At 39.6% G+C, this 19,297-nt stretch overlaps 1 protein-coding gene across 1 annotated transcript in view; it reads left to right on the top strand.

Annotated features, from left to right (window-relative positions):
* Positions 1-714: 714 nt before the first annotated feature.
* The window catches only part of CLPTM1L (CLPTM1 like), a 30,486-nt gene continuing 11,903 nt past the window's right edge, over positions 715-19,297 (top strand). The window contains exons 1-8 of the mRNA XM_026842302.1: positions 715-828; positions 2,473-2,662; positions 3,831-3,973; positions 5,965-6,043; positions 12,227-12,344; positions 15,062-15,156; positions 16,664-16,748; positions 18,454-18,557. Of these exons, the coding sequence (XP_026698103.1) occupies positions 2,609-2,662; positions 3,831-3,973; positions 5,965-6,043; positions 12,227-12,344; positions 15,062-15,156; positions 16,664-16,748; positions 18,454-18,557 (678 nt within the window). The 5' untranslated portion in view covers positions 715-828; positions 2,473-2,608. The remainder of the gene's footprint in view (positions 829-2,472; positions 2,663-3,830; positions 3,974-5,964; positions 6,044-12,226; positions 12,345-15,061; positions 15,157-16,663; positions 16,749-18,453; positions 18,558-19,297) is intronic.

The raw sequence follows: 19,297 nt of genomic DNA, 5'->3' as shown, positions 1-19,297 counted from the left end.
TGAGCGCGGCGCAGCCGGTGGAAAAGGGGGTGGGGGTGGCTGCGAGCCCCCGCGGCCAGTGACGCCAGGAGCCCCCGATCCCTCAGCAAATCGCCCGCGGAATGGGCTTCCGGGTACCGCCTGGGCTCCACTCCCGGCCTGGAGGCAGGAACGGCGGTTCCCGCCCGGGTCTGTCTTCGCCCGGCCCGGCGCTCCACCCGGGGATGCGGGGAGCTGACAGCCGGCGTCACGCGTGGCCTGCCCCGGCGCGCCGCGCCCCCTTCTCCCCGTGTAGGTCTGCTGCGGTTGTCGCGGGGGGAGCAGACGGCGGGGAGCGCCCCGCGGTGCTGCGTGCGGGCTTCCCCTGCCTGGCCGAAGCGCGGGTGGGATGAGGGTGTATTTTATTTTTTGGCTTCGCTTACCTGTTGGCACGTACGCTGAACAGCGCAGCCTTGCTGGAGAAACGGCTCTGCTTACTTAAAAGTCTTTGACTACAAGTGTAGGTCATTCTGGTAAAATGTATTTGGTGGCTGCGTCTTAGTGTGTTTTCAGCCCCCAAAAGCAGAGAAGGGATAGCTGAAAGATACGTTAGGCGTTTTGCCGAGTATCTGGTTTTCTTTCCCAGTGTATATAACCATCATGTGACTGGGGAATTCGTGGAGCTGAAATACAGCTCTGTAAAGTGTATTGATGTATGAGTTCACTATTTCTGTACTCTTGATTTCTCTGTGCTGTGTTTTGATTTCAGTTAAGCGTGTATACTACCACACGGTCAAGTATTGGTGCTGAGAGTAATATAGATTTGGTTTTGAATGTGGAGGACTTTGATATTGAGTCCAAATTTGAAAGGTAGGTATCCAAACTGTGAGTTCTTTAAATCTGAAGTACATGTCCTAGTGAGTAGTTACACATATGGAAGTATGCATGCAGCAAGGTAGACTGTTCACAATAGTTGTGTTGAAAGAGTAGAGCTGCTGTTATTGCATTCTTTGTTTTGGGGTTAAAGCCATTTTTACATGCTGCACAGGCTTTGTTTTCATAAAGTCATAACTATATTTGCCATGTTAAGGTAGGAAAAACGTTAGTGGGATTTCAGCCTTAGAGTTGAGGATAAAGTGCTGCTGTTTCCTAGAACATTACATGAATTAAACATTGAAGTGCCTACCTTGATGGAAGTGGTGTGCTAAGTTCACCTGGTGCTGAGGAATAAGCTCTTAGACATACTGTTCTTACATTGAAAATCATCTCATAGTTGCAAAAAGCAAAGGCTGCAAAACAAGGCTATAATAGTAAATACAGAACATTTTGTTTTTCTCGTGTAGATTCTACAAATCCTGAATGTTGTCATATTATTCAGATTCCACTCTAAACATTCATCTCACTAGCTGTGCTAGATCAATAATGTATGTCTGATGTGCTAAACTTAAATATTGGTTAGTTTGGATCAGCATACTGTTTTCAGCCATATAGGCAAATGTTTTACAAAAGGGTGCTCTGCTTATAATAGTAAAAATTACTTTCCATTGTGAAAATCTAATCAAAGTGCATGGAAATACTTGAGACCGTAATAACATGTGTTGCCAGTCTACTAGCTATGTGGTGTTCTTAATAGCAATGGCTTTAAACCTGGAATAGAACCTGGAAGTCAAACTGTGTTCTGTTCTCTTGTGTTTTATGCTTTAAGTAGTTGCCTTATTCTTGACTCTCGTCACAATATCTCCCAGGTTCTTTTCCGTTGTCCGTTTTCTATAATGAAGAATGTGTTGGTCTGCAATTTAGGTCATATTAAACTTAATCTCTGACAGACTTGAAAATATAAGAGTTGTTTTACCGACACAGTCTGCTAAGCCACAGGAAATAGAGAAAAATAACCGAAGCGAATTTACAGGAATAAAGGAGGTGTTATGCAAGGTTGCGAGTAGGATGATTTCTTGGCTAACACAAGGGGACTGACTTCATGGTTTGGTGCTCTCAATCTAGAGTTCTGTGTTTGGCATGCCATAGCTGAGAAGATATTTTATTAATGCAAAGCACTTGGCAAAACTTGGTGCTTTGCTTTTTAAATGTGTTATCGTGTAGACAATCTGTGATACATACTCAGCACACAGAAGGCTGTTTTCTGTAAGTGCTGTGATAATTTTGGCCCTATGACCTATTGGCAGGGGGAAATGACAAAAGAACTGATGATGCAGTCCTGTGTTATCTAAGTTAATAAAGGATGAATTGGACAAAGGCTAAAGTATCTTAAGGTAATCGTAAAACTTTGGAAATAGAAATATTATGACATATACTGGGTTATGTAAATCGATCCCATCCAGCCACACAACTCATTAGGACATATTAGCCAGAACTAATTGTTGTGTGCCAGGCAACCCAAATGTCATCTTTTTTTTTTTTTTTTTTTTTTAGAACATTTTCAGTGATCCTTATCTGTAACAGCTAAATATTTCAACATGTTATGCCATCTCATAATGTATTTATTTTGTATTTTAGGACAGTGAATGTCTCTGTACCAAAGAAAACCCGAAATAATGGCACATTATATGCATATATATTTCTTCATCATGCTGGCATTTTGCCTTGGCATGATGGTAAGCAGGTGCATATAGTATGCCCTCTGACCACGTACATGGTCCCTAAACCAGAAGAGATTAATTTGCTCACGGGAGAATCAGCCACACAGGTAGGTGGTTTTTCCATCTATAGATGGAACAAATGCAAAAAATAATTTATTTTATAGACATCTGGTGTTACAGCTGCTGTGCTGGCATCTTTACACTGATGATGATGATGCTAGAAAAAAATACGATCAAAACCCCTCTTCCCAATTATCAGCTTTTACACTAATAGTAGACCACTCATTCCAGCAGAGGTGGAGCCCTCTATAATGCTGCCTGCTATTAATTAACATTAATTAATTCTTTAAGGACTCATTGCTTTTGGTAGAAATACTGTATGGTTCTGTAACAGCATGATGCTGCTTTCTATAGTGAATTGGATTCATGTGAAATAATATGCCTTGCTTTTATAAAACAGAGATATAAACTTGATTTTGACATTGGTGAGTGACCAGTGTCAAATTGCTGCTTTTCCTTTAGGATGTTCTTGCTTTCGATGTCAATTCAAAAGAATAAAACAGTATCCTTTGGCAAATGCCATGATTACTTACCAGGGTGGGAAAAAATGTACTGTTATTTAATGCAATACTTGTGAACGGCTGTTGTGCCTCATATTAAATAGAGCCTGAGAATTTCACTCTGTTCTTCTTTGGAATCTGAAACATACTTGTAACCAGCATTGCTGTGTCTAAATCCCGTCAGAATAAAGTTGAAAATGAGTTGAGTCCAACACTAAAAGTCAGAGGAGGTGGTGTTCATCCAAAGAAAAGCAAGCAGAATGCCCTGGGAATAAGCATTTACTGGAAGCTAAGGTTGTACTTGGTTTTAGCACTACTTTACACAGCATTTGGGAGCTCAGAAGTCCAAAACAAATGCTCTGATCTTTTTACTCACCAAAATTAATATGGTTGATCATGCACATCCTTTTGACTGTTTTGAAGTAACATCTGATTACTCTACAATCCTTATTTCAAAGTGACTTTTTCTGACTAGTATCCATATTCCTAAGGTATTAAGATAATTAGCTGAATATTCATTCTTGAAGAACTAGGCTGTGAATGGGCACTAAAGTTTTTCAGTGTCAGATTACAATCATTCTTATTTGAGCAGAATATTTATCTGGTGAAAATTAAGGTAAAGTGTTTCTTAGTGGGCTTCTGTGTGAGTTAGAAAATTATCCTATTAAAAATTCTGTATTGCTTAGCAGTATGTATGTTTATTGTATTTTTAAAGCAAATTGAAGCAGAAAAACAGACCAGTGCTCTAGATGAACCCGTTTCTCACTGGAGGTCACGATTAACCTTAAACGTCATGGTGGAAGATTTTGTGTTTGATGGATCATCCCTCCCTGCTGATGTTCACCGTTACATGAAGATGTAAGTCAGAGTGTTAATCTTGCTAGATCTGTTATAATGAATTTACTGCATATTGCTTAAAAAATCTTCCCTGGCCTCCTTTAGTTTTTTATGTTTAAATTGGTGCTTAGGAGACAAGAATAGATGCTCTTAATGCCTCCATTTTGGTAGTGACAATTAGTAAGATACTACGTAATAGAAAACCTGGTTGGAGATACCTTGTTCCTGGGCAGCTCAGAGTTCAGAATACATTTTTGTAGAGAGTTACCATAGTACGACAAAGCAGAACTACAAAGACACAAGTAAAATGCTGCAGCAGACTTCATACCTCCTTGTTCTCAAATCATACTTCAGGCTTTTAAAGCAATTACTGTCCTTTGACCTTTACAGTTATCCTTCATCTGAAAATTATCTGTACAAACTGCAGATGCTGAAGAGGCACAGCTGATCTCCTGTGACATCTGTTTGCTTCCTTTATGATGGACTTTATTTTACCTTGACAACGTGTGTTCCTACATTATGTCATTTTCTCAAGAAAATACTGAAAAACAAGGATAGTTTTTTAGGCCACTAAATGCAGGCAGTAGCTTCTGTTCACAGCTTGCTTGAATTACTTCCAGTGTTAACTGTATAAATAGTACTGTATTGGCTTGTGCTGCTGTATGCTGATGCCTTTCTCTACAAGTATCCTGTTAAATCCAAAAGTAATTTACTTAATTAGGAGACCCCAGGATTCTGGGACAGCTTCCCAGCCAGAAAAGTTAAACTTAGTAACTCATGAGATAGGCCCATAACAAGAAGGGGTTGGACTGGGGTTGCTGAACGAGGATATTTTTTCTGGTCATGTTTAGATATGCATCAGTGCTGTTTGCATTATACAGGAAATAGTTTGGATATCAAGTAGCCTGCTGCAATTCCACTAGCAGTAGCTTTAACTGTAGTTATTATATAGAAATCTAAACTTCTTCAGTTAAGTAACCAAGCAGTATGTCTGAACCTTGATTTAGTACTTTTCTACATTATTGTTAACCATTGTATATTTAGTATGCAGTCTTTCTTTGCATGTGTAGACACTCTTTTGTCAACAAAATTGAAATTCAACTTTCAAGCTCTAAAAAGATCCATTATGCTAGTTCTGCAGACTTTTACCAAGAACATTACAGTGTAGATAACTGCCTTTCTAGTGAAGAACTTCAAGAATTTGTCTCTCTTGGGGCATTAGGCCAAATGCTTTTCTAAGATACTGACAGAGCAATTGCATGTAGGTTGTAATTTAAGTATCTTTTCAGTGGTCAGTTTTGTAGGGAGATCAAAGGCTGAAAAGTTTCTATTGGTTACATGCAGGTTGGTGAGGTGGTGGTGGAGCAATCCAAATGAGAACTTCTGTTGAGGAGAAGGCATAGAAGATTTCTGCAACTTGTGCACTCTCTCCTGTAGTATCTAGCCTTCCTGTGTGCATACCAGCCATCGTGTGCATAGTCCCATGCTAGCTAGAGCATGTGCTCTTGTTGACCTGGTAGATGTCATTGGGGGTGCAGAAGAGTGGGAGAGATGGTGGAGAGTTGCCATCATTGCTGTAGGAGAGGGATACTTGAGACAAAAGATACAAATATATGGTAGTAAACTTTAGCACATCTCTCTTCAACAAACTTTGAAATTTCCTCTACCCTTGGTCATGCAATAGCTTCAGCATCATCACAGCAAATTTAATTTGGGTTGGGTTTGTTTTGGGGTTGGGTTTTTTTTTGGTTATTCTGTTTTTCTACAGAAAAGTAAAAGCAAATTAAAAGGCAAAATATGATATACCTAATTTTTTTACACAGACATCTTTCAATGAAAGACTAAGCTAGTGGCTTGCTTTTTGCTGTGTGTTAAAAGAAAATGTGCCTGAAAAAATGGTGGGAAATATCTACATGGGTAGATTTGAAAGTGATGAATGAGTGATAATTTGAATAAAAGTAGTTCTCTTTTTAGATCACTACAGTCATAAAATCCATGTTTAAACATCCTAGGGTTCAGTTGGGGAAGACAGTGCATTACCTTCCAATATTATTTATTGATCAGCTAAGCAACAGAGTGAAAGATTTGATGGTGAGTAATAGAATACCTTTCATTACATTTAACAGTTTTAACAGTAATCTTCAATGTTGTTTTAATTAAGATTTTGTCATAGGTTGTTTTCTGTAATGAAAAAGTATAAATTCACAAAAGGTCTCTATGAATGTTTAACTTAATGTAGTCAGCAGTGGTAACTGCAGAGGCTGAATCTGGGTTTTGAGACTCCCCTCTGGCAGAAGTATCTGCCAAGCACTCCCTTCTATCCCACCAAAAGATATTTGGATTCCGTTGCTTCTGCCTTTTGGGTGGATATGGAGGACATCACTGCAGCAGCATCTGTGTTGGGAGCAGTCTCATGAGCAATTGACTCCCTAAGCTGAGGAATTTGTGTTAGCATCCCAGAGTGGCTTCTGATATCTTCAAGGGAAAAGAGCATGCAGAACACAGCTGATACTGGAGCTACACTGAGATAAGTCAGTTACATCCAAAAAATTGACTCATGGTTAAATTTTCTGGTGGTACTTTCTATCATGTTAGAATAACTTGAGCATCTGAAAGGCTGGTGTTGCAGTACATCCAATTATTTTATTCACTCAAATCAGGACTTAAAAACTTCAGTAATGGAATTACAGAAGGATGAGGTTGGATGAGATTTCTGGAGGTTGCTAGTCCAACACCCCTGCTCACAGTAAGGGCCGTTTAGAGTGGTTGCTCAGGCCCTTCTCCAGTTGGGTTTTGGGTATATCCAAAGGTGGAGATGCCATAGCATCTCTGGGCTACATGTTGTAGTGTTTAGTGACCCCTGCAGTTAAAAAACAAAACAAAAACCAACAACAATAACAAAATAAAAGGTTTTGGGGAATGTTTCAAAACTGTTAAATGAGTATGTCTGGATTCAGCATCTTCTAGATGGAAGTCTTGGTAGGTGTAAACTCTCCATAGACCTTCTAAATTGTCTTTCCAATTCATTAACTTTAGCTGAGACAAATAATTTTTTTAGTTAGTGTTGGGGAGAATCCTCTTTAAGAACTGGTATCCCCTCCACCCCAAGTTGTTCATCAAAATAAAGTCCTGAGCACTTGTTACAGATCTTGGTATAAGATAGTTTTGTCCAGTATTTCTTTAGATACACTTTTGTGATGAGTGTATCAGTGGTCATTGTCCTTTGTTTTAAGTTTTTTACCACAGCTCTTTCAGTTCAGTACATTCAGTCATGTCATTCAGCCTCTAATTCATGTCAAGTCACGTACTCTGTTTACAAATAAGCTCAGCATTCTCAAGTTATTAATAACATTCCTGCAGTTGTCATGCATGTCACAGTTAGAGCTATTGTAACTCACTGCCTTAGTCGTTAAAGATCCTGAGAAGTGCTGCAAAGACTACTCCAGCAAAATTAACATACTTCCCCTTCAGCACTGGCATATGTGATTTCTCAGTAGTGACTTGCCAAACTGCTCTCAAGCTCTGCAGAAAGAGTGGCCTAATAATGTGCATACTGTGAGATAATGGGGGGTAAGTGAAGAGCAGAAAAGAGTAAGGGAAGAAGTTGATACAGCTTTTGTGGAGCAAGGTCAGCATTTGACTGTAAATAAGGGGCATAGGCAGTCTGTTTGATGCGCCCAGCCAAAAGTCTTGGAGCTGAAGATGCTTTTCCCCTGCTTTTGCTAGGCTGTGTAGACTTTGAACTGACTATTATTTTGACTCAGATGTAGGTCTTCTATAGTAAGCACTGTTCTTGCCAGTACTGGGGGTTTGGGAATTGCACAGGATTCTGATTTATGGAATCATAGACTGGTTTGGGTTGGAAGGGACCTTAAAGATCATCTAGTTCCAACCCCCCTGCCATGGGCAGGGACATCTTCCACTAGACCGGACTGCTCAAAGCCCCGTCCAACCTGGACTGGAACACTTCCAGGGAGGGGGCAGCCACAACCTCTCTGGGCAACCTGTTCCAGTGCCTTACTACTCTCACAGGAAATAATTTCTTCCTCATATCTGATCTGAATCTACCCTCTTTCAGTTTAAAACCCTTACCCCCTGCCCTATCCCTACACTCCTGATAGAGAGTCCCTCCCCATCTCTCCTGTAGCCTCCTTTAAGTACTGGAAGGCTGCTATAAGGTCTCCCCAGATCCTTCTCTTCTCCAGGCTGAACAACCCCAACTCTCTCAGCCTGTCCTCACAGGGGAGGTGTTCCAACCCCCTGGTCATCTTCATGGCCTCCTCTGGACCCACTCAAGAAGGTCCACATCTTTCTTATGTTCAGCAACCCAGAGCTGAGCTCAGTACTGCAGATTGAGTCTCAGAAGAGCAGAGTAGATGGGGAGAATCCCCTCCCTTGACCTGCTGGCCACACTTCTCTTGATGCAGCCCGGGATACAGTTGGCTTTCTGGGCTGCAAGCACACATTTCTGGCTCATACTCAGTTTTTCATCAGCCAATACCCCCAAGTCCTTCTCTTCAGAGCTGCTCTCAACCCACTCTTTGCCCAGCCTGTATTTGTGCTTGGGATTGCCTCAGCCCATGTGCAGGCCCTTGCACGTGGCCTTGTTGAACTTCATGAGGTTTGCACGGGCCAACCTCTCAAGTCTGTCAAGGTCTCTGGGTGGCATCTCTTCCCTCCAGCGCATCAGCCTCACCACACAGCTGGGTGTCATTGGCAGACTTGTTGAGGATGCACTCAGTCCCACTGTCCATGTCACCAGCAAAGACTTTAAAACAGTGCTGGTCCCAACACCTGAGGAATGCCACTTATCACTGCTCTCCGCTTGGACATTGAGCCACTGACCACAACTTTTTAAGTGCGACCATCCAGCCAATTCCTTATCCGGAACCAAGTGTTCCATCTGTCAAATCCATGTCTCTCCAATTTAAGGGCATGGATGTCATGTGAGACAGTGTCACATGCTTTGCATATGTCCAGGTAGATGATGTCAGTTGCTTTTCCCTTGTCCACCAACACTGTAATCCCATTAGAGAAGGCTGCCAAACTTGTCAGGCACAATTTGCTCTTAGTGAAGCCATGTTGGCTGTCACAAATCACCTCCTGATTTTTGATGTGCCCTAGCATAGTTTCCAGGAGGAGGATCTGCCTCATGATCTGGCCAGGCACAGAGGTGAGACTGACTGCTGTTTCCCTGGGTCATCTTTTTTTCCTTTTTTAAAAATGGGGGCTATGTTTCCCTTTTTCCAGTCAGCAGGAACTTCATCAGTCTGCCATGACTTCTCAAATAAGATGGATAGTGGCTTAGCCACTTCATCTGCCAGTTCCTTCAGGACCTGCGGATGCATCTGATCAGGTCCCACGGACTTGTGCACCTTCAGATTCCTTAGATGGTCTCAAACCTTACCTTCTCCTACAGTGGGTGGTTCTTCATTCTCCCAGTACCTGCCTTTACCTTCTGCATCTTGTGTGTGTGGCTGGAGCACTTGTTGGTGAAGACTGAGGCAAAAAAGTCGTTGAGTACCTTAGCCTTTTCCATATCCCAGGTAACCAGGTCTCCTGTTTCCTTCTAGAGAGGGCCCACATTTTCTCTACTCTTCCTTTTATCACTGACATACCTGGAGAAGCTTTTCTTGTTGCCCTTGACATCCCTGGCCAGATTTAATTATATCACATCTTTTGACTTTCTAACCTGATCCCTGGATACTTGGACAGTTTCTCTATGTTCCTCCCAGGCTATCTGTCCTTGCTTCTACCATTTGTAGGCTTCTTTTTTGTGTTTGAGCTTGTCCAAGAGCTCCTTGTTCATCCATGCAAGCCTTGTGGCATTCTTAACTGTTTATTCTTACCTTACCTCTTACCCTCTTTGTTGGGATGTATCGCAGCTGAGCTTGGAGGAGGCAATCCTTGAATATTAAGCAGCTTTCTTGGGCCCCTCTTGCCTCCGGGGCTTTATCCCATGCTACTCTGCCAAGCAGATCCCTGAACTGGCCAAAGTCTGTTTTCCTGAAGTCCAGGGTAGCGAGCTTGCTGTGTGTCCTCCTCACTGCCCTAAGCATCTTGAACTCCTTTTCATGGTTACTGCAGCCAAGGTTTCCATTGATCTTTACGCTTTCCACCAGGCCCTCCTTGTTGGCAAGAACAAGGTCCAGCATAGCACCTCTCCTCATTGACTCCTCTGTCAGTTGGAGTGGGAAGTTATCATCAGCGCATTCCAAGAATCTCATGGATGGTTTATGCACTGCAGTTTTGTCCCTCCAACAGATATCTGGGTGGTTGAAGTCCCCCATGAGGACTAGGGCTTGTGAACATTTAACATATTTAATAAAGAGAAAACTTCAAAATTCATACAGCTGAACTTATTTGCTTTGTTTACTCACTGATATAGTAGATATCACTTTGATAAAGTAGAGTGCTAGCAGTAATATGTGATGTTCTGAGGCCGTACTACAAGAGTAGGTTTTATTGCAGAGGTTCGGTAGCTTCCTAGTTTTCAAAGTCTTAGCAATTATCACACTCAACTTGGTTATGAGGCAGCACTTGTGGACTTCTAATTGTTCATTGAGAAAGGATTCATTCTTCTAATCTTTATATCTTCATTTAATTTGCTTTTGGTGTTGAAGAATTCCTATCTGTCTTGTATTGCAATCCAATTCTCTCCCTACGCTACCCCTAACTCATTAGTAGTGTTTGTTGGTATGGAGTGCACTTGCTGCATGTTACTTACCCATGCATTTACAAAATACGTGTTGTGTGTCTGTCTTGCACAGGTAACATTTCTTTTCCTCCCAGAAATTTTGATGCTTTCTTTGATAGACTGAGAAATTGGAATTAGAATGGAAGAATTAGAAGAATCCTTTAAAAAAGGAGAAGCCTGGAGGATGTTTATGTAGCTGTTAGTTAACAGCTGTAGAATCTTGTCAGCATTCTCTACTGTCAGCTCTAACCATGTTGGTTTCACCCTGTTGGGTTTTTTTATATCTTTTTTCCAGATAGTTCAGAGATCCCTGGCACTCTTCTAGTTTCTCAAGCTTTTCTCCTTGCTGTATTTATAGAACTTTCTCAGCTTCTCTTCCTCTCCCTTGCATGCATGTTCTGCCACCATCTGAAAAGCTTATAGGGTCTTGGGAGGGTGGTGAGACAGACACTTGTTTGTACTCACTGGAGGAATGAGTGAATGGGAAGGATGAATGTAATTCCCAGTTCACACCTGACTGGTACTTGGGGAGGCTAAAACCATGTTTTGTAACATGAAGCCAAATCATCTCAGATAGGTGTCAGCTAACTAGTTACTGAACAGGTGCAGTGTAGAGTAGCAGTTCTGAGATGGGAATTATGATTGGGTAGTAATTAGGAGTGAGGAGCAATATATCTTGGAACTGTTGCAGAGTGCCTGCCTGTCTGTAGTCTTGAGCTATCCTTGCAAGCTTAAAACATACTGCCTGAACTTGTACCTAGGTAGCTGCAGAGAATTCTAACATCTATGAGAACAATTTGTTTTTCTTTGTTTTTAAGCCTGTTTGACAGTCAACTGTCATGCAGAAGAAGCTGAGGCAATTTAATACTTTTTACCCCCCACCCAGCTTAAGGGGGCCCCAGGTAGTTCTCATCATAATTGAAGTATGGATGATACATTAGAATTAGCTGAAATTTATTTTTCTTGGAGCAGGAAGAAGATTCCTGTGATACCCCATATTCCAAAGTTTGTAGACAGGGTGGCTTGCTTAGCTGTGGTATTTTCACCAGTCCGAGCAAGTAGCATTATCTTCCTTCCCTACTTTTTGGTTTTGGTATGAATTGTAACTTCAGTTTCTCTCGAAACCAGCCTCATTTTAGTAAAGTTCTGACTGTGGCCTTTGGGTTATAATTTTCTCTTTTTTTTTAATCTTCTAGTTTAGGTAATCTTAGCATACACAGTCAGAGAAGCACTGTCAAGAGAGAATAAGCACACTTTTCCCCCTTGAGCTGATACCAGCAGAGGGAACTTTATGTAAATGTCTCAGAGGCGTTTGTATACAGTAACAGTGAGGTTGCTTAAGAACTTCAACAAAACAAATGCCTACTTTAACATTTCTTTGAAAAAAAAAAAAAACCAACAAAGACTTCAAGCATATTATAGAAATCTAAGATTTTATTCCATTTCAAAAAACAAACTGACCTCCTAAAATTGTGTGATTAAATCATAGTGTGATATAATCACTTTATTTTTTTTTAAATAAATAATTGTTGCCATTTTTCTGCTATTAAAAATGAAACTATCTTTTTGAAATACAGGTTATAAATCGTTCAACAACAGAGCTACCTCTGACAGTGTCATATGACAAAATATCTCTTGGAAAACTCCGATTTTGGATCCACATGCAGGATGCTGTGTACTCCCTCCAACAATTTGGTATGTTTTTTGTCTTTAATGACTGTAGGCCAGAAAAACCCAACCAACCCCTCAGGTTTTTTTTCTTGTAAGTACATAGATAACGCTTAACTCTCTCTGTTTTCTGGTTAGCTAGTGAAAAGGTTTAATGCTACGAATCTCACTGTGTTTTACTTTAGGGTAATGATGGAAATAAAATGTTGACATGTGGGAGGAAACAAGAATACAAAAGTGAATTAACCATTTTTAAAATAAAGTTTATTTGGATAATACTACTCTAGAAGTATAAGAAGCCAAAATAGAGGAGAGAATTTTTGCCACAAGTTTCCCCTGTCATCCATGGAATAGAAAAGCTGCATCGGTGTTACATAATCTTTGATATAAGCTATATAGAGGTGGTCACTGTAGCCATATACCTACATTGAAATGTGCGCAGGCACAGCAAAGTCTTTGGGCTCAAGCTTAGCATGAAGAAGGAATCTGGGTTCTCATCATACTGCTTCTGACACTTCAGAACTGGCTGGCCTCTCACTTTGGCTCAGTTACAAATTTATAAGGTAACTCAGATAAAATGGAGGCTTTACATGTATGAAACTATTAAATTCTGTGTTTCACTTAAATGTAGTGGAGCAAGCATACACTTTCACTCTGAAGTTCATATGTTCTGTGTTGGTGATGGTATAGCCAAGCTTTTACTGTGTTTAAATGTCTGTTCCACTGATGCATACCTTCGTGAGTCTAATCATCACTCATAAAAATTGGCATCTTATTTTCAGGGTTGTCTTTGCCAACTTAGTTTTCTGTCACTAGAGTGTAGTTGGCTTCTTTATGCCAGACTAAGGAACTGCATAGTAACTGAACTGGTATTGATGTATATGAATCCTGATGCTCTGTTTTTAAGCTCTTCAGATAGCAATTTGAACTTTTTTCAGGCCAAGAGACCTTAAAATCTTCTGTGCCGTATCATTTTAATGATTCTTAAATCCTTCTCAGTTTATCTTTCTTTTTAATGTGGATAGATGCAGTATTCTACTAGTTTCCCAAAAGACACATGCAGGGGTAATGCTGCTTCCATACTACTCAGTGTTGTTCTTTGTTCACCAAAATTTAGTCAGTAAGAGGGAATGGATTTGGTTATTCACTGAATTAATATGTTATAATGGACAACTTAGCATTTAAAGCATTGGTTCCTCTGGGAAAAAAATCTGTTCTGGTTCAGCACTAGTTTCAGAGTGCAGTATTATAAGACACAGTACCTGTATACAGTGTAACTTATCCAAGAGTCTAGACTTTCTCCATTTCTTTTGCAGCCTAAGCTTTTCTCATGTTTTGTTGGGGGAGGGAAGGCAAGTAAGGAATAAGGTCATCCTTAGTAGAATCCAGCTGCTTCTCCTTAGCTCAGGCTAGCATATATCGAAGCTATAGGTATGTCTGCTTGAAATAACTGTCTTGAAAGAATCAAGTAACCATTCGCTCAGAGTTTGTGTGGAACATTTGACCACCAACATTTCTCCATAAATTTCTGTAAGCCTCCTCAGGATGACTTAACTGAAATTTTCATGTTTCATGTCTTGGCTGTCTTGTGATGGACACATATATCAAGACCTATCATCCTAGGAGTAGCTCCCTCTGCCTGGAAAAAAGGCTTGCCTAAGATGCTGCTTGTTCTCTATATGTATGTAGACAGTGAAACACAAGGTTTAAAATTTTCCTTTTGGAATAACTTATTAAAAGGTCACCTTAGATCAATGGCAAAACTCCAAAACCCCTTGAAAATGAGTAAGTTTGCGTTCTTCTTGCTGTGATGCAGGACAGCTAATATAACAAAGTAAGCTGGTACTGAACTCTCTGGTGTCTTAACTGGCATCATTGCCATAAATGCAGCATTGTGTGTTTCCTGAGAACAGGAGGCTTCAATCGCAGTGGCCGAAACTTTCTACTTTATGAAGAAAACATCTTAGTGCTGTCTGAAGAAATTCAAAGGGATGGTGTATCTTCTGGAAAGCATACTCCTTGATGCTGGCAACCATATTTATCATGGACAGGCTCTAACTTTTTTTGAATTAATGACTGAATTTTTTTGAATTAATATAAGAAGGCAGCAACATTCTTCCTTTAGGAGATCTGATAATACATTAGGGAATATGTATTCAGCTTAAGGATTGTGCTTTCTGGAATGTGCTTTGCCTTCTTCATTTGTCAAAGAGAAGCTTCCAAGTTAATTCTGCAATGATCATCAAAAGAGTTGATGCCTAATCCATTATCTATAATGGTCTATACTGTTGCGTATATGGCCATGTTTCTCATGACCTTTGTTGTCCTCTAAATTATAGTCTTTTTCTCATTTTTATTTTTTTAATATGAAGCTCATTTTTCTTATGTATCAAATAAAAGTTAGAGGCCAAGTTGAGTAATCCTTTTTCTTCCCACTCAGGTCAGAATGACTTCCTGTGTCTTGGTACTTATCTGTCAGGTGTTCAGCTTAGGTTGTAGTTACATGGCATGTTAGGCACATCAGTCTGCTTATAACTGATGGATTTAGTTTAAGGCAAGCCAAATAACTCCCCAAAATATAGGTAGATTTGGGTTTTACCAATAAAGCTGCCATCATGTTTTGGATTTGTGATTCCTTAACAAAACATGTGCAGGTGACATCAGATTCCTTTCATACCGGACTCTAGCATAACAGCAGTTAACTGTCTGGTGGTAGTTGCATAATTACTTGTTCTTTCTCTTAGGGTTTTCAGAAAAGGATGCAGATGAAGTAAAAGGAATTTTTGTTGATACTAACCTGTACTTTCTGGCTCTGACATTCTTCGTAGCAGCATTCCATGTAAGTGGAGAAACTTTGGTTTTTAGGAATTACAGATTATGAAATAAAAAAAGGCAGGGGGGCTGAATTTCAACTTATTTATTAAAATCCGTTATTGGAAATAGTAATTTCAGTAGAGCAGTTGAAGTGTTTTCTGGTGCAAGTCAGCTGTATTTGCAATACAGTGTTAATATGTAAATATCAAGATAGAAATTTGAGATAGCTAGATAAAAACGAACAGTATTGACTGAAATATAAAACATTTACCTTGATTATCAATTTTTTTTTAGTAGCAGTTGAACCAAAGTCCTTTAGAATTAATATACCTGTCAACATCGGTTCAAATTTTGTTCAGTTGTCACAAGATTTACCACTGCACTGGCGTAGCTGGGGCTCCAGTACTAGGGTTTGAGTCTCTGATTTCTAATCCCTGGAGAAATTTAGATCAGCTGATCTAAATTGCTTCAAAAAATTGTTACTGTACAGTTCAGAGCTTAGGGTTTCCAGTCATGGTTATTTGTTGTTGTGTCTCTGTCTTAGCATTGTGTGTGCCTTGTTTTAAACATGAATCTTTATTTTACTGGACAATTTTTTTTTTTAGACTTCATTGTTCTACTGTGAACATTTTTGTTATCTACAGTTACACTCAATACAATTCCCATATTCGGGGAAAGATAAGAACTTGCTGGGCATGTTATGCTTCTTTACACTTAACACTGCATACAATTAATTTGGTTGGAAAGTCTTAAGAGTTCCCAGCCATATTAATTTATTTTTTCCATTCTGTTTGCAGCTTGTAAGGTATCTGTAGAGTGAGACTAGCTCTTTTGATACTTTTTTTTATGTATCATTTGCTCAAATTTTAGAAAAAATACTTTTTCATTAAAATTCTCTGAGCCAAGAATTTCTTGAATCTGTGCTGCTTTTTCTTTTAAGATAGTGAATGCTTAAAGGAAATACTGAAAAATATGCTGAACGAAAATACTACAAAAAATAATCACTACAAATAAATTTAATGCTAAAATGTCCCTGAAGTATAGGTCAACTTCTTAGTGATGAAATAGAGGGGAAAGCTGACTTGCTGTATTGTAGGATTTTATTTAAAAGTTTTGGTACTGTCCAAGCCTAAATTGACTATCAATCCAATACAGAGCACTTCAAATCTAATTTAGTGTGATTTTCCCTGGTCTGTCAAGGAGGTCAATTTCTCAGGGTCCTCATTCTTCATCCTCAACCATGTTTTACCCTGTACTGGGTCACTAACTTTCTTTACAGGGTGCTGCATTGTGCAGCATTGTAGTAGTAGCAGTTTTGGGAATTTATCCTGTCATTTTGCACTGCTTTTAGAGCTTGGGCTTTTGAAACAGTTTTTCTTTTCAGCTTTTATTTGTTATACTGAATTTTTATTTCTGAAGCTTCTAAACCACGTTTTTCTTGAATTCCATGTTAAATGTGTTTTTGACAGTTCAGCTGGCAGTCTCTAATTAGTGCACGTCAAAAAAATGAGTTTGTTTCTTGCTATTTGCAGCTTCTCTTTGATTTCCTTGCATTCAAAAATGACATTAATTTTTGGAAGAAAAAAAGAAGCATGATTGGGACGTCTACAAAAGCAGGTATGGGCCAGAGTGCAAAGTGTTCTGTGTGTGCTGCATGTTTTCAGTCTTACTCTTAAGTTGACACTTTGTAGATTCACCAAGGTGGCAGAATGAGATGTTTTTGTGTATGAAAAGATGATGGCTAACAGGCTGGTTCTAACTTTGTTAGCCTTGTGCTCAAGTATCACTTGCTTTTAAGCAATCACGTCATTTCTGAGGTTTGACTGTCTTGCAATTGACAATTAGTTTAATATTAAGTCAGCTACCATATTTCCCTTGGTGAAGGAACAGAAGAATACTTTGGGAAAAGAATGAGGAACAGAAAAAATCCCATGGATGGAGAGAATGTGCTATCATGGATAATGCTGTCGTGCAGACCCCCTGCGTTCCTTGCAGATAGCTACAGCTTCCAAAATATTCGGAGGGGAAAATGCTGTAGTGTAGTGCTGTTGTTTGATTTGGGCTTTGATGTAAACAGGAGCAGTAGAAGCTCCTGGGGCAGGGAGTGGGGGAAGAACATGGGAGAGTTCCGTTGACTTGGATGTAGAAAAGGTGAGAAACATAATGGTCTGGCATCTATCTTGTCAAGCCTTAAAGACAGATGAAGGTAGTAGCCAGCCCTGGATGACCGGGGTTTAACATACCACTGTCCAGCCTTGTATATAGTGCTAATAGTTGCTGCTTGTTTTTCTAATAGATTTTTCCATTCTGATAATAAAACTATAAATCTGGAGTCACTTGTCCTCAGAGACTATCCCTGATTCTGTTATATTTACAGATTGATTAAAACATGTGAGGAATATCAATCCCAGGAAGAAAATTAAGTTTTCTAAATTACAGCAATTGTGAACAGCAACATGTTTTTCTCATGTGGAGAATCTGTTTATCAGAGTGCATTTGTTTTTGTAAGACATTTGTACTGCTGTTGGCATATATAAGCCGAAAAAGTAAAAATTCAAAATGCTTCATGGAATTTCAGAATTGAGTGTGTTAGTTTAAAGGTGAGTAAAGTCAAATTGAAAAGTCTGAGTGACCAAGGTTTTTTAACCTTACTGTAAAAGTATCGGTCTTCAGTCTCCAGTAATTGATGGTTCCATCATGTGTTTAGCAAGCCTTAGTCAGATTTATGCCTGTATCATCATCTTACCCTGAGGGAGGAGTGCAACAGGCAATTGTTCTGGAATGGTACAGTGTAATTGTTGATGTCTGAGTGTATTGTACCTCTTTTTTCTTTCTGTCCCTGCTTAAGAATTAGTTGGTAGGTGCTTATAAGCATCCAAGGTTTTGCAAAACCTGAAAAATAATACTAAAATATACTTTTTAACATTTACCAACATGAAATTAGTTGCATGACTTTTTAAAGACTGACATTACACTCCTTCACAGCCTTTCAGCTTTCTTGAGACAAGAATCACGAATGTAGTTCATAACAGTACTGATCCATTGCTGAATTGCTGCAGTACAGAAGTCTTCCTGAAATACTCTGATTTCCTTTCATCTTTTGTGATAAGGATTTCATAAAATGTTTTGTTCCTTATTTGCCAGGGGGTGTGTAGATCACTGACTGTTTCTAGGACTACTTGATATATCAAGGTGTATATAGGAGAAGTTCATGCTTAAACTCCACAAGACAGAATTATAGTAAATAGGCCAACAGTCTTCTGTCATCTCAGCTGTCCGTTTAAATATTAATAAGCTTTTTGTTTTCATTTTTTCTATCTAGTGCTTTGGCGGTGCTTTAGTACTGTGGTAATATTTCTCTTCCTTTTGGACGAACGAACAAGTTTGTTGGTGCTGATCCCAGCAGGCATTGGTGCAGTGATTGAGGTGAGTTCTTAAAGCTCTAGAAACAAATACTGATATTCACAGCAACATTCATACTTTATTGTAGAAAAAGAATGCTAAACTATTACTGGAAAAATACTGCTGTAGTATACTGTCTGAGCAGCATTGCTTAACTGGCTTTCAGTGGTAGAGGAGAGTGCGTCCCTTTATCAAATAACTGATCTGGAAGTATCATTTTTTTTCTGGGATGGGCCAGTTGGTGTTGTGGAAACCAAACAGAGCTATGCTGAGGTTTCTTCCCATCACAGCATCTGATAGATTACTCCTGACCAGGCATGTATAACCATGTCAACAAGCCTTCACAGAAATATTTGTCAGAGGAGGCTGTGTGCTGTCAGACAGCGTCGCAGGTCTGCAGCTTTCTCCCTGTCTGTGACAGAGTTGCTTGGGGAAGGAGGAAAAGGAGGAGACTGCTGGCTGTGTTTGTTATTCCAGAAGACCATGTCCAGTCATGGGTTGCAGGTACTGCTTAGAAGCCTGCTCTATGTGTAGTATAGCGCAAAGTCAGCAGTAGTGAGAAGGGGGAGATCTCTCTCCCTAGCATTGCTTGCATATCTGTTTACTTCTCAGTAATCTTTCAGTATTTGAAAATCAGTTCAGGATTCATACATGGAATTTTTGACTACACATGTGTTATAGTTGCAGATAATCCCTGTGGAAACAAAGCAGTTCAGAATTTTTAGTTAGTGATTAAGTTGTTGAATGCAAAGTCACAAAGCAAT

Source organism: Athene cunicularia (assembly GCF_003259725.1).
Source record: "Athene cunicularia isolate RWA chromosome 2 unlocalized genomic scaffold, athCun1 chr2_part1, whole genome shotgun sequence".
Lineage (NCBI taxonomy): Eukaryota > Metazoa > Chordata > Aves > Strigiformes > Strigidae > Athene > Athene cunicularia.
The sequence above is the reverse complement of the archived record's forward strand: the minus strand, read 5'-3'. Positions and strand labels throughout refer to the sequence as shown.